This window comes from Sycon ciliatum, chromosome 5 (assembly GCF_964019385.1).
Source record: "Sycon ciliatum chromosome 5, ocSycCili1.1, whole genome shotgun sequence".
Lineage (NCBI taxonomy): Eukaryota > Metazoa > Porifera > Calcarea > Leucosolenida > Sycettidae > Sycon > Sycon ciliatum.
The window spans coordinates 22,306,326-22,319,035 of NC_088647.1; the positions used below are offsets into that span (position 1 = coordinate 22,306,326).

At 47.0% G+C, this 12,710-nt stretch overlaps 2 protein-coding genes across 2 annotated transcripts; both read left to right on the top strand.

The window, feature by feature from the left end:
• The first annotated feature begins 2,902 nt into the window (after window positions 1-2,902).
• Window positions 2,903-6,741, top strand: LOC135818059 (uncharacterized). The gene is made up of 3 exons (XM_065331377.1): window positions 2,903-3,970; window positions 4,595-4,951; window positions 5,109-6,741. The coding sequence occupies exons 1-2, from the start codon at window positions 3,347-3,349 to the stop codon at window positions 4,934-4,936; spliced, it is 966 nt and encodes a 321-aa protein (XP_065187449.1). The 5' UTR covers window positions 2,903-3,346; the 3' UTR covers window positions 4,937-4,951; window positions 5,109-6,741.
• LOC135816909 (uncharacterized protein RP689-like) lies at window positions 5,553-6,215 on the top strand. Its single transcript, XM_065330011.1, has one exon. The coding sequence runs from the start codon at window positions 5,553-5,555 to the stop codon at window positions 6,213-6,215; it is 663 nt and encodes a 220-aa protein (XP_065186083.1).
• Window positions 6,742-12,710: the final 5,969 nt, after the last annotated feature.

The following is a 12,710-nucleotide window of genomic DNA, read 5'->3' on the forward strand; positions in this document are numbered from 1 at the left end:
CGTGCCAATGGTGGTGAAAAAGCAGATCACACTTGCACCAATGGTGTACATGCCCAGCTTGGAGGTAGTCATCAACCACTACCTCCAGCTGTACAAGGATCGTGGACTACTGACATGGCACGATGGTGCAATACCGGAGAGCGAGGTTTGGATAAAGCTGGGCGGGACCATGGCGGTGACAGACTCGTTTAAGTTCTCCATGCAAGTAGCCAACCTGCAGCACCCCAACTCGCCGGACAACACCGTACCGTTGTGTGTATTCCACGCAAAGGACACCCAAGCAAATCTGGAAAATGCACTTGGTATGTACCGCAATGAAGTCTTACACCTTATCTCACATGGCAAATGGGAGGGGAAGCGGCTCGTTCTCTTCGTCTTCGGAGACTACGAATTTCAGTGTAGTATGTACGGGTTGTCAGGACCAAGTGGCCAACGTCCGTGCTTACATTGCCACTGCAAGAAGAAATCTATGGAACACCAGTATTGCAGAGAGAGCCTGAGGACAGTGTACCCCGCTCCCTGGCCACCCTCAGTAGCAACCTGCTTGAGTTCATCGCAGACGGGGAGAGATTACCAAACGCCAAGGTACACAACAACGTCATTCGTCCGGCAATCCTTCCTGTGCCACTACCCAACGTCATCGTGCCAGTCCTCCACCTGGACTTGGGCATATTTGCCTGGATGTTCGGCGCCATGCTGAAGGACCTGCGTGAGCTGGACAAGCTCTTGGCCAGCAAGGTCCAGTCTGCTGCTGGAGATAGCGACGCTTTCGGACGGCTATCTGGCCTCTATCGCGACCATCACGACGCAGAAGAGCAGATAGCAGCAGCGTCTGAACAGGCCTCTGGTTACCAGCAGCAGCTGAACTACGTAGCACTGCATGCCCACAACCAGGGTGTTACTGGCGATAACTTAGAGTTCGTGTGTGAGCAGATCAGAGCGGAGTGGCAGAAGGCCAATGACACAGTGGTGGAGATGACAAAGGCAAAGGAGGGCATCTCGCAGCAGATACTTGCCGCAACTGCTGACAAAGACATCTGTGGGCCTTGCGAATCAGCAGTCGAACCCGTGCTGCAATCCCACAACATCAAGCGCCAGGTGTACCACGGAGGTGCATTCATCGGCAACCACGTGCACCGCGCACTTCAGCCCGCTGTCCTGCAGTCGATTGCTGCTGCTCCCATCTCCGTCATTCAGGAACGCTGGCCCGACCTGACGGATGTTGCCAGCGTTGTCCAGCTGCGCTACATGAAGCTGCTGGACGAGTACAGGAAGTGTACTTCTGCCTTTGGCCATTGCAGGAAGGTACACATAACTCAATACAGCAATTTATTCCCTGGGAGCTTTTTCGTCTGTTCCAAGCCATCAAATTCCATTATCCACATGATTCCACTTTCGATGCAGGTACAGGTGGAATCCTGATAATTCGAATATGGCTTAATTCGAACATACCGCTTAATTAGAAGTTTTTCCAGGACCGATTTCTGTCAACAAGATTCCCACATAATTTTTTCTGATAATTCGAACCTCGAACCAGACATGTCCGGTTAATTCGATGTTCCACGGATTCCACTTACATAGAAAATGTGTGGGATGTGTGCTGATAATTCGAAGTTAGCAAAGTGTAATTCGAAGTTCACTGTACACTGTACTGGTCAGTTCAGTTTGCATGAGCAGGCTGTCCCGGTCAGTTCAGTATCCGTGAAATCTTTGTCTAAGGTCCATAGCGCAACTCTGCGTGACCATGAGAGCATTTTGATATACAAGTCATTATTGTGTTGTGGGTTCATGTTTGGATAATTAGAATGTCCGGCTAATTCGACACACGCGCATCAGTATCCACACAGGTGCGTATCTCTGTTATAGAGTAGTCTGTGTATCCAATCCAACCAGGTCATAAAACTAAAACAGCAATTGTCAGATTAGATCATAGTAGTGGACATAGTACAGAAAAGAAATGAGCTTCGCAATGGACTGAATATAAAGAAAGGGAATGATAGAGAAAAATGGAGCTGCATGTGGCAAAATTCCTTGCCAACCACAGTAGTCAAAAGCGTGGCATTTCTACTTGTTTATTGGCGTCGTTGCAGGTGGCTACACCACTAACCCAGCAAGGACTGACACGCCCGGTCACCAAATCGGCTACAATCGCTCAAGTCCTGGACGCATCACCATCCAAGCTCCGCGGAGATACTGCTGACAGGCTGCTTGGTCACCTGGTTTCCGCTCGTTCTGACTCAGGGAAGCTGAAGGTAAAGCGAAGTGAGCGTGGCAGACTGCAGGTATATCAAAGGCTTACATTCGCTGACACATCCTCCAAGGCAGCCAGTGAACGTGCGAAGAGACGGCGAACAGCAGAACCGAGGTCGCTTGCTGAGTCTGTATGTGGTGGAAGTGCCGGTGCCAGTGCCCAGACTGTCTGTAGCAATTCTTCGCAGGATGAGCAGCGACAAGCAGATGGATCTCCTCAGAGAGGCTGGGTTGGCACCACATTTGCCTGAGGCTCGAATTGGCTTGGCCATCAAAGCCGACCTCATACTCCCGTGGAATCAACTCAGGAAGCTGAGACAGTGGCTTACGCAGTGTGGAGTGAAGTTCGAGTCAGAACGCAAGATGCGAACAACACTAGCAGCAGCCCTTCTGCCGGCCCTTACACGGCCAAGGACGTGCCAATGGTGGTGAAAAAGCAGATCACACTTGCACCAATGGTGTACATGCCCAGCTTGGAGGTAGTCATCAACCACTACCTCCAGCTGTACAAGGATTGTGGACTACTGACATGGCACGATGGTGCAATACCGGAGAGCGAGGTTTGGATAAAGCTGGGCGGGACCATGGCGGTGACAGACTCGTTTAAGTTCTCCATGCAAGTAGCCAACCTGCAGCACCCCAACTCGCCGGACAACACCGTACCGTTGTGTGTATTCCACGCAAAGGACACGCAAGCAAATCTTGAAACTGCACTTGGTATGTACCGCAATGAAGTCTTGCACCTTATCTCACATGGCAAATGGGAGGGGAAGCGGCTCGTTCTCTTCGTCTTCGGAGACTACGAGTTTCAGTGTAGTATGTACGGGTTGTCAGGACCAAGTGGCCTACGTCCGTGCTTACATTGCCACTCCAAGAAGAAATCTATGGAACACCAGTATTGCAGAGAGAGCCTGAGGACAGTGTACCCCGCTCCCTGGCCACCCTCAGTAGCAACCTGCTAGAGTTCATCGCAGACGGGGAGAGATTACCAAACGCCAAGGTACACAACAACGTCATTCGTCCGGCAATCCTTCCTGTGCCACTACCCAACGTCATCGTGCCAGTCCTCCACCTGGACTTGGGCATATTTGCCTGGATGTTCGGCGCCATGCTGAAGGACCTGCGTGAGCTGGACAAGCTCTTGGCCAGCAAGGTCCAGTCTGCTGCTGGAGATAGCGACGCTTTTGGACGGCTATCTGGCCTCTATCGCGACCATCACGACGCAGAAGAGCAGATAGCAGCAGCGTCTGAACAGGCCTCTGGTTACCAGCAGCAGCTGAACTACGTAGCACTGCATGCCCACAACCAGGGTGTTACTGGCGATAACTTAGAGTTCGTGTGTGAGCAGATCAGAGCGGAGTGGCAGAAGGCCAATGACACAGTGGTGGAGATGACAAAGGCAAAGGAGGGCATCTCGCAGCAGATACTTGCCGCAACTGCTGACAAAGACATCTGTGGGCCTTGCGAATCAGCAGTCGAACCCGTGCTGCAATCCCACAACATCAAGCGCCAGGTGTACCACGGAGGTGCATTCATCGGCAACCACGTGCACCGCGCACTTCAGCCCGCTGTCCTGCAGTCGATTGCTGCTGCTCCCATCTCCGTCATTCAGGAACGCTGGCCCGACCTGACGGATGTTGCCAGCGTTGTCCAGCTGCGCTACATGAAGCTGCTGGACGAGTACAGGAAGTGTACTTCTGCCTTTGGCCATTGCAGGAAGGTACACATAACTCAATACAGCAATTTATTCCCTGGGAGCTTTTTCGTCTGTTCCAAGCCATCAAATTCCATTATCCACATGATTCCACTTTCGATGCAGGTACAGGTGGAATCCTGATAATTCGAATATGGCTTAATTCGAACATACCGCTTAATTAGAAGTTTTTCCAGGACCGATTTCTGTCAACAAGATTCCCACATAATTTTTTCTGATCATTCGAACCTCGAACCAGACATGTCCGGTTAATTCGATGTTCCACGGATTCCACTTACATAGAAAATGTGTGGGATGTGTGCTGATAATTCGAAGTTAGCAAAGTGTAATTCGAAGTTCACTGTACACTGTACTGGTCAGTTCAGTTTGCATGAGCAGGCTGTGCCGGTCAGTTCAGTATCCGTGAAATCTTTGTCTAAGGTCCATAGCGCAACTCTGCGTGACCATGCGAGCATTTTGATATACAAGTAATATTGTGTTGTGGGTTCATGTTTGGATAAGTAGAATGTCCGGCTAATTAGAAGTTTTTTCCTGGCATTTCGAGGTTCGAATTATGAGGATTCCACCTGTACTCTGAATTTGATCATGAATATTTGATCCAGAGCTGATATTATGTGCTGTTTATTCCAGGTCACACGAGCAGAGCTTGAAGAGCTGGAATCCAACATCAGGACCTTCCTCAAGTCAGCACGGAAGGAGGTGGTCGAACGAGGGCTTGGCCATATAACGCCAAAGCTTCGAATTCTGGAGAGCCACACCGCTCCAGCAACGGAGAGGCTGAGAGTAGGGCTCGGTCTGCTGGCCGAGCAAGGAGCAGAGAGCATCCATGCGGAGTTCAACACTCTTGAGCGAAGATACCGCCAGATTCCTGCTCTTCTGCAGAGGCTGAAAGCTATGGCTGAGCAGCATCTGTCCCGAACCTTGCCTCAAGCCATTCAGCGTCCCACGACAAAACGTCGCCAGTCGACATGATCTCTGGCAAGTATTGTGAGTAACCAACTAACTATTTGCTCTCTCTCTCTCTCTCTAGCTCTCCTGAACTCGAATGGATTCCTTTTTCTGCGGCGCAACTCTTCATAGGAATGTACTCGGGTGTGCAGTCTCTCTACCTACTGTTTGCTTTCTCCATCTTTCTGCTCTACAGGCACACAGCTACTTGACCACTTGCCCCGTCATCGATATCGCGATGCACCGTCAAGACTCAACAAAGAACTGAACAAGAACTTCTTGAAGAAAAAAGTTTCCAGCTCCACGCGCTGCTTTGATCTATTTGGGTTTTACCTGCTTTGCCGTATGTTTTTATCATTATTCCCTCCTTTTTTCTAGTAATTCCACTTGTATTGGCAATTTCCTGTGTAAAATCGCATAAACGCGATTTTCGACAAAAATCGTCGCCATGATGGCCGTGTACCTACAAACAGCCGTGACACAAGTACTACAGACTACAGTGCTGGCAACTGCAATCCGCCCAGGGGGTAGGATTTCATTTACCAGCACTAGTACTACTACTACTACTAGTAGTACTAGTACTAGTAGTAGTAGTTAGCTAAATTTAATCTAGTGCTCGTCAAGCAGGCAAGAACTCATCATGGCTGATATCACCACTAATGGCGAGAAGGAGAACGACCAACTCAGCTGGCATGGCGAAGTGAATGTGGACAATTATACAGAAATGGTGGAGCGGTACGCGCTGTATCGGACACAGCGCCTCAACGTCTTGAAACTGGTCGTGGAAATCCTGGAAAAGGAAGGTATCAACTACTGGTTGGACTGTGGCTCGTTGTTGGGTGCGTATCGCAATGGCAAGATGATACCGCATGACAGCGATACAGACGTGTCGATACTGGGTGACGAAGAGTTTGACAGGGCCAGAAAGGCCCTGCGCCAGAATCTATCCGACGTCTACAGCATGGACGACGGAACGTCCTACGCGGAAAAAATAATGATCAGTCAAGACTCGTGCGGGACATGTAAGTTCTCGGACGATGTTGAGTGCTCCAATGTAACTGGAGACGTTAACAAATACATCCTGCGACAGGACGGTACTCTTCAGCAGCTCTACTATAAATTCAATCTAGGTGAGCGACGCTATCAGCACGATTGGGTCTTTCCATTGGGGAAGATGCAGTTCGAAGGGCTGACGCTGCCCTGCCCCAACAACGTGAAAGCCTACTTGGAGGAGATGTACGGCTACCTCGGAACGGACTTCAAGTACGATCCGGTGTCGACACGTTTTGTGAAACGCGATTGAACTCCTACCCCAGGCTGCCCCCAACGTCTCCAAGCAGTCCTATACAAAAGCCAACGAGAAGCAAGTGTGTGAAGGAACCTCGGAGACGGAGGCCACCACATGCACTACCCAGTTTGCTGTGACCCAGTAAGATCATCGTCGTACATGACTGTGTTTCTTTTACTACACATTTGCCTCACCCGTATACATGGTATAGTAGTAGTAGTAGCAGCAGTAGCAGTAGTAGCATAATTTTATTATGGTATAGTAGTAGTAGTAGCAGCAGTAGCAGTAGTAGCATAATTTTATTATTTTACCGTATATCTACAATCATGTACATGTATAGCTCTAGATAGTGCACTGTGATGTGCCAGTAGGTACATTTACATGGCACATACCGTATATTCTCTATTATAAGCACAAGTCTCTAATACTAGCACACTGTGAGCACCTTTTGTCTTTGAAGCATTATAAGCACCGTCTCTATTATTAGCACGGTCTTGGTGGAAATCAATGCTGCATGCATGATATCTAGCGTGTATTTCTTCTTGCTCTGTGTGGATGTATTGGTTGAGAAAATTAAAGCACGGTCTCCAATATAAGCACGGGGTAGACTAGAGGGGTGTTGAAAATATATAAACACGGCGCTTGTAATAGAGAATATACGGGTGGCTGGTTCTGTTTCCCAACACAAGTGTACTAAAGCAGTAAGTGTTGTAACGCGGACAAGTCAACTAACTTTACTTTTGATAATAGTGTCATTATGTCAATGCATTGTTGTCATGTTGAACTGGCATGCGACTACAAAAAAGTACATTTAAAGGTACTAGTAATTCACAAGGATTAGAACTACTGCAACAACAGTTTGCAGACAGCTATGTACATCGTAGGCGAGTGGATTGCTGTAATGGCTTCAAGTCACGGTGTGGGATGGCGTGGTGCACTGGTGCGGCTATTACATGTACATGTATGCCTCCTAGTCTCGCCTTACCTTTTCTTGATGCTCCTCAACTACAATGTACACCGGTGGCAACTGAAATCTGACCCCCTGAGCGGTGCGTTCACATTCTGGGGGTCTCTATTCCGTACTATTACAATCCCGCGCTGCGTCTTTGCGATGTGAACGCACCGCTCAGGGGTCGCATTTCAGTTGCCAGCACTGTCATGTTGACAGAGTGAGCTGGCAGGCTTTCTTTTGCTCTCTGGTGCCCAGAGCCTGCACAGGTCCTTTTGCAAACTAGCACTGTAGCCTCAGTGAGCACTGCACTGGAAACTGCCAGAGGGCTAGGGACAAAGCGTACTAGTATTCAACCACAGGTCGCACATACATGTATCCGGTGTAAAACCGGCCGGCAACTGTGCAGGCTTATAATTATTACCGCCGCTTGGGAATGTGGATCAGCAGAACCACAACTGGTTACTTGCACAAGTTATCTGCGCTCTCTGTCCCTGCTCGCTGTGTTTATCGCAAGACTAAGAGCACTCTGATGTTCTGTCGTCCATCACTAATAATTATTAGACTTCACTGTGATCCGTCCGGCCAGTATTAAACCTGAGCTTTTCTGACGAGATCTAACAAGGTGGAAAAAGCTACAAAAGCTAGGTGTCCGGAGATTGAGTACTGTATGCTATACAATGTACTGGTAGTAACTCTGAAAGGTCCGGTAATTGCATAATAATTATTGCTATGCTACAATAAGCACAGGTACACAAGCAACCCAAGCGCATGCGCCTACATGTACATGTACATGTACAGTCAACTTGGCTAATAACGACTGCGGATATAACGACAATTCGCGAATAACGACAGAATTTCCATACCCAGAGCAAAGTCCCATCCCACTGTAATATATATGTAATGAGACTTCGGGTATAAGGACACCTGTTTGATGCCCCGCCGAGTGTCGTTATAAGCGAAGTTGACTGCATGTGTGAGACAAAACAACCCCCCATGGCCATGGGCCAAGCAAGATAAACCCCAAAACTCACTCATCAGCGCATGGGCCTTTAATTTACCGTATTATCTCTAATATAAGCACAGTCTCCAATAATAGCACGTCTCCAATAATAGAACACCTTGGGGCGGCATTCAAAAAATAAAGTGCTCAGTCTCCATTATAAGCACACTGTGTAAATTCATTATCTGTACCGGCGAAAAAAACCTGAAATGTGTGTGTCATACATGAATTTGGCATGGCAACATGCCTCTGAAATGAGGTTGAAATAATAATGGAACAGTCTCCAATAAAGGAACGTCTCCATTAATAGCACGGGTCGGAGGTACATTGAAAAAATAAAGGACCGTGCTTATATTAGAGATAATACGGTATGTGGCGGCACTACTACGGTACATACATGTATGTACATGTAGATTTACACGTGCACGGGATACATGTACTGTAAGTCTTTCTGCATGCATGCTGTGTGCATGCTGTGTGCATGCTGTGTGCATGCTGTGTGCTTGGAACTACATGTACATGTACATACATTAAGGTAGCAGCCTGGTCGTAAATTTCATTATGGCATTCAATTGACCGTAACTTTGGTGTCTCTCAATGGATTTGAGTGAATTTTTCACCACACCCTCGTGCCACTATGCTGGCCCTTTGGACATGATTTAAAAGTTCTTGCGCCTCACACTCACAGTCAGGCTTTCCAGGCCGGAAAAACTCAAAATCCCGGCATAGTGCCACGGTGTGCGAGCCACCCAGGAGCCAAAAAATGCATTTACAATTTTTTCACATTTTCTTGTCCATTCTGTCCGTGCGCGGGATCTAAACCTTAAAAAAGTCCAGAAGCAGCCATGGGTGGTGGGATAGGGCCCTTCAACGTGGCCCTGGAATCTGTCACAACGGCAGGAGTGGGCGTTCTCTCACACACTCCCACAGACCCAAGTCAAATTTTAAATTTTTTTAGGTTTAGGGCGTGCTACGAGGTCGTACCTTTGATACAACATCCAGTGCTGGGACCTCCACAGCAAGCCATTTCCACAGCGCTTCAAACCGAATCCAGGATACCCTCAAGAATAGGGTCCAGCGGATAATGCCGGCATTATATTCGGCATTAGGAGACTATCCGAGCATCGGAGCATTATGGAGCATTAGAAAGGAACAAGACGAGCATTATGTGAGGTTTGAGCGACATAAAGAGATTCGTTGTCAATAATGTCGGGAAATCTCAGGTTTTGGCAACAATCGGCTATAGCCACGAGGTGCAACGCCATATTGTACCGGCACATGACTTTGTGATTGTGTACACACGTAACACCTAAAGTTTAGCACTAATGCTACATTTGCTTGACTACATAATGCCATTGCTACATTGAAGTCTTTATGTAGCAATGTACAATGTTGTAGTCAGGTAAATGTACAGGTGATGTCGCATGCCCAACGTTGCAACTGAGGCTGTTACACGAAACCCGTAACGATGATTTACGAGAAGTTTTTTTTTAGAAATCATGGAGAGCCATGGAGGAGACTTGACGTAGATCTACGCGAAGCGAGTATCAAACAGACGAAGAGGAGTTTTCCTGTTATGCCATAGGCTTTGGCCATAGCATCTCTAGCAGGGAGTCGTATATCTCCAGCGATACTGAACACTGATCCATTGATACATTTGGACCTGGATGATGGAGCGGCTATACCGTAAACAGAAAGAGCATGTTCCAAATGACTGCCTTTGCCGAGTCCAGCTCAGCAGGCTCGAAAAGAACTACTAACTGTAGAATTTCTCATGGGAAGCACGTACAGTTTGTCGTAGATGCTTGTAATGCAAGGCCTACAGTCAAATGCTATCAGAAAGAAGAGCATTGTGGTCAACCATTTGTCTCCGCGCAACCTCAGGAGAAGAAGACAGCGCAGGCAGAGGATGTAGAGCGGCAAAATAACGTCTGACCACATGTTTTCTGGATTTCCGCAAATGGGAGGGATCTCGATCTGAGATCGTCTCTCAGGAACTGGCTTCAAGTGAGCTGTTTCAGACGAAGACAATATTCACAGAGTGGAAGCAGTCACAGCTTGTCTGCAGGCAAGAATACTATTTGCTAAGATAAACTTCATCTCAGTGATCACCTGTAATAATGGTTTCACCTCTCACTACATGGATACGTAAGGGAAAAGATTTGATACTCCCACTATTCAGCCACAGCCCTGCATCAAAGTTGCAATGGAGAGCTGCCAATGGAGACGCGATCCGTCAACTTATAGTGCTAAGAAGTAATGGAGCTCGTAAGAGATTTTGCAGCAGCGTCAGAGGCAGATCGACTATAATGCATCCTTTCCTGGAAGTATGACAATGTGCAGCATTTCTTCCATTTTTGTTCCAAACCAAGAGCATTATAGCCCTTGCTGAAGCATTGTAATCAGCATCATAAGGTAGTTTTTGGAGCATTATGATTAGCATTATACGAACATTTTCGGAGCATTATCCGCTGGACTCTAACGGATGGTAGCGACGAGCAGCTCCTAGCACAGGCATTATCCGCTGGACCCTACCATCCGTGCGGCATTGATATGCTCTGCCTCCTACTCTGCCCCCCCCCCCCACCAAACACACATGTACCTGTAAGTTGTTGTCGTGCAGCTGGTGTGAAACGTTTGAGTATAGTATCATTACACTATAACCAGTTCGGTTCTGTTTCATGACCGTAAACATACACTGTACCACTAATAAATTGTGTACTAGCCTCCCGAAGTGCCTTTTCTGATACTGTTACTGTTACCATGGTTACGCTGACTTCTGCTTGCATACCAGTAAACATTGTGATTGTCTGATTGTGTACATAAGGCAGATTTTGTACATAAAACGTATCAAACTCTCATTTTCTGACTATTGTTCGGAGCAGAAAACCAAGCAGAATGTGGTGTTTGTTCGAGCAGAATGAAAAGCAGAATCCGCCTATTCTTCGAGCAGAATCCGCCGGACCCTAGTGTCAGGTCGCCGAACGTCTCAGTACTCCTTGTCAGTTTTGTGCCATTTTGTCGCACTCGCTGACTGTATAAGATCTGGTTACGTTGGTGGACAGTTAGTCATAACTCTTAACATTTTGTCCTTCTTCTTTTCACAATAAATAAATAAAATAAATAACTATAGTCCTGTGATGCATGGGCTAGGCCTGTGCTGTCGAGCTGCAACCATTCACGTGAGCATGAGGGCGTTCATAATAATTATTTTTATATTAATATTCTTGTTTAGTTGCTTGCCAAAACTCTTTTCTTTTCCATGATCAGTTACGAATTAAATTTACACGCTCGTAGTCTGTATCTGTGCTGCATTATCGAGCCATGCAAAATGTTAGCAGCTTGTGATTGGACGAATAGTGTCTCACCTGCTATTTTCCTAGAGCCAAGGGCTTAGAGAATATTCTTGGAACTTCTCAGTGTTACACCTTGCCTAGTTTCTTTCTTGCGCCCGCATAACAATTACACTGTATAAAATCAGTATGCCATGTCAATTACAATATCAGTATCACCTTCTCTGACGAGCCTTTGATAGGCGAAACAGCCGTCAGAAGGAAATGTTTTACCCGTGACCCCTTCGTTGTTTGAAGTTATTGGTGTGAGTAATGGCTACCGAGGGTAGCAATGGTCGGCTTTAGAGCGCATGGAGGAGGAGAGTTAGTTGCTTGTATAATTCATGGATGTGTGAATTTAATAATGTTCAATGTTCAATGTACATGAACAGTGCCGGGTCTACACTGTACAATACTATGCACGTACAATGTTGGTTTTTTGGATGGCTTTTTTTTGTCAAATCGGGCCTCGGATTACGGACTGATGTGTAACGTTACGTTAAGTACAGTTTCTCAAGTCTGTGGACTCGTCCTGCTTCGCCAATGGGCACCGTATTGGTGGTGCGTCTCCGGAATATTATTTCGATGCTGTGTTCAAGAGCTGTCTGTCTCCTGCCAAACATGTTACAAACTATAATACCAAGGTGCGCCGCTCACGGTCGTCGGGAGCCTCAATGCATCAGAGCAGAGTCCGGGCTCGCCAACAGTAAACGATGAGAGCGTGCACACATGGCTGAAGCAAGAACCGGCACTGGAATTATCATTTGTCCGCCAAATTCTTCTATTTTTGACATGTGTGTAGTGTTATTTGATGTGTGGATTGAGTACCAGCTTTTTAACAGTCCTATTATTTTGCCTTGCATTACGAGTTACTCTGGAGCTGATTTTTCGGCTGCGGCTGTTTCTTGTTTTGTGGTTTTGTTGCTTGGTTCCACCTCAAACAAGTCTTATGTGTGTGATCAGCTCATCTTTCACACTGATATACACTTGTGGAGAAATACAGGGCAAGATAATGGTTTTATTTCAGTGTTTTGGTTGTACTGAAGGGTGGACTGTTTAAATCACCCCGAAACAGACATTAAAATACCGACCGGCATCTAGAAACTGGTGAATGTAAGGCACTTCCCACCATAGTATCAGCCTGAAACTTTGGGATTTGAAAAACAGATAGTTGTAGGTGACCTTCATGCAAAAAAACAGTTTTTGCCAGACTGCAGGTAGCATTC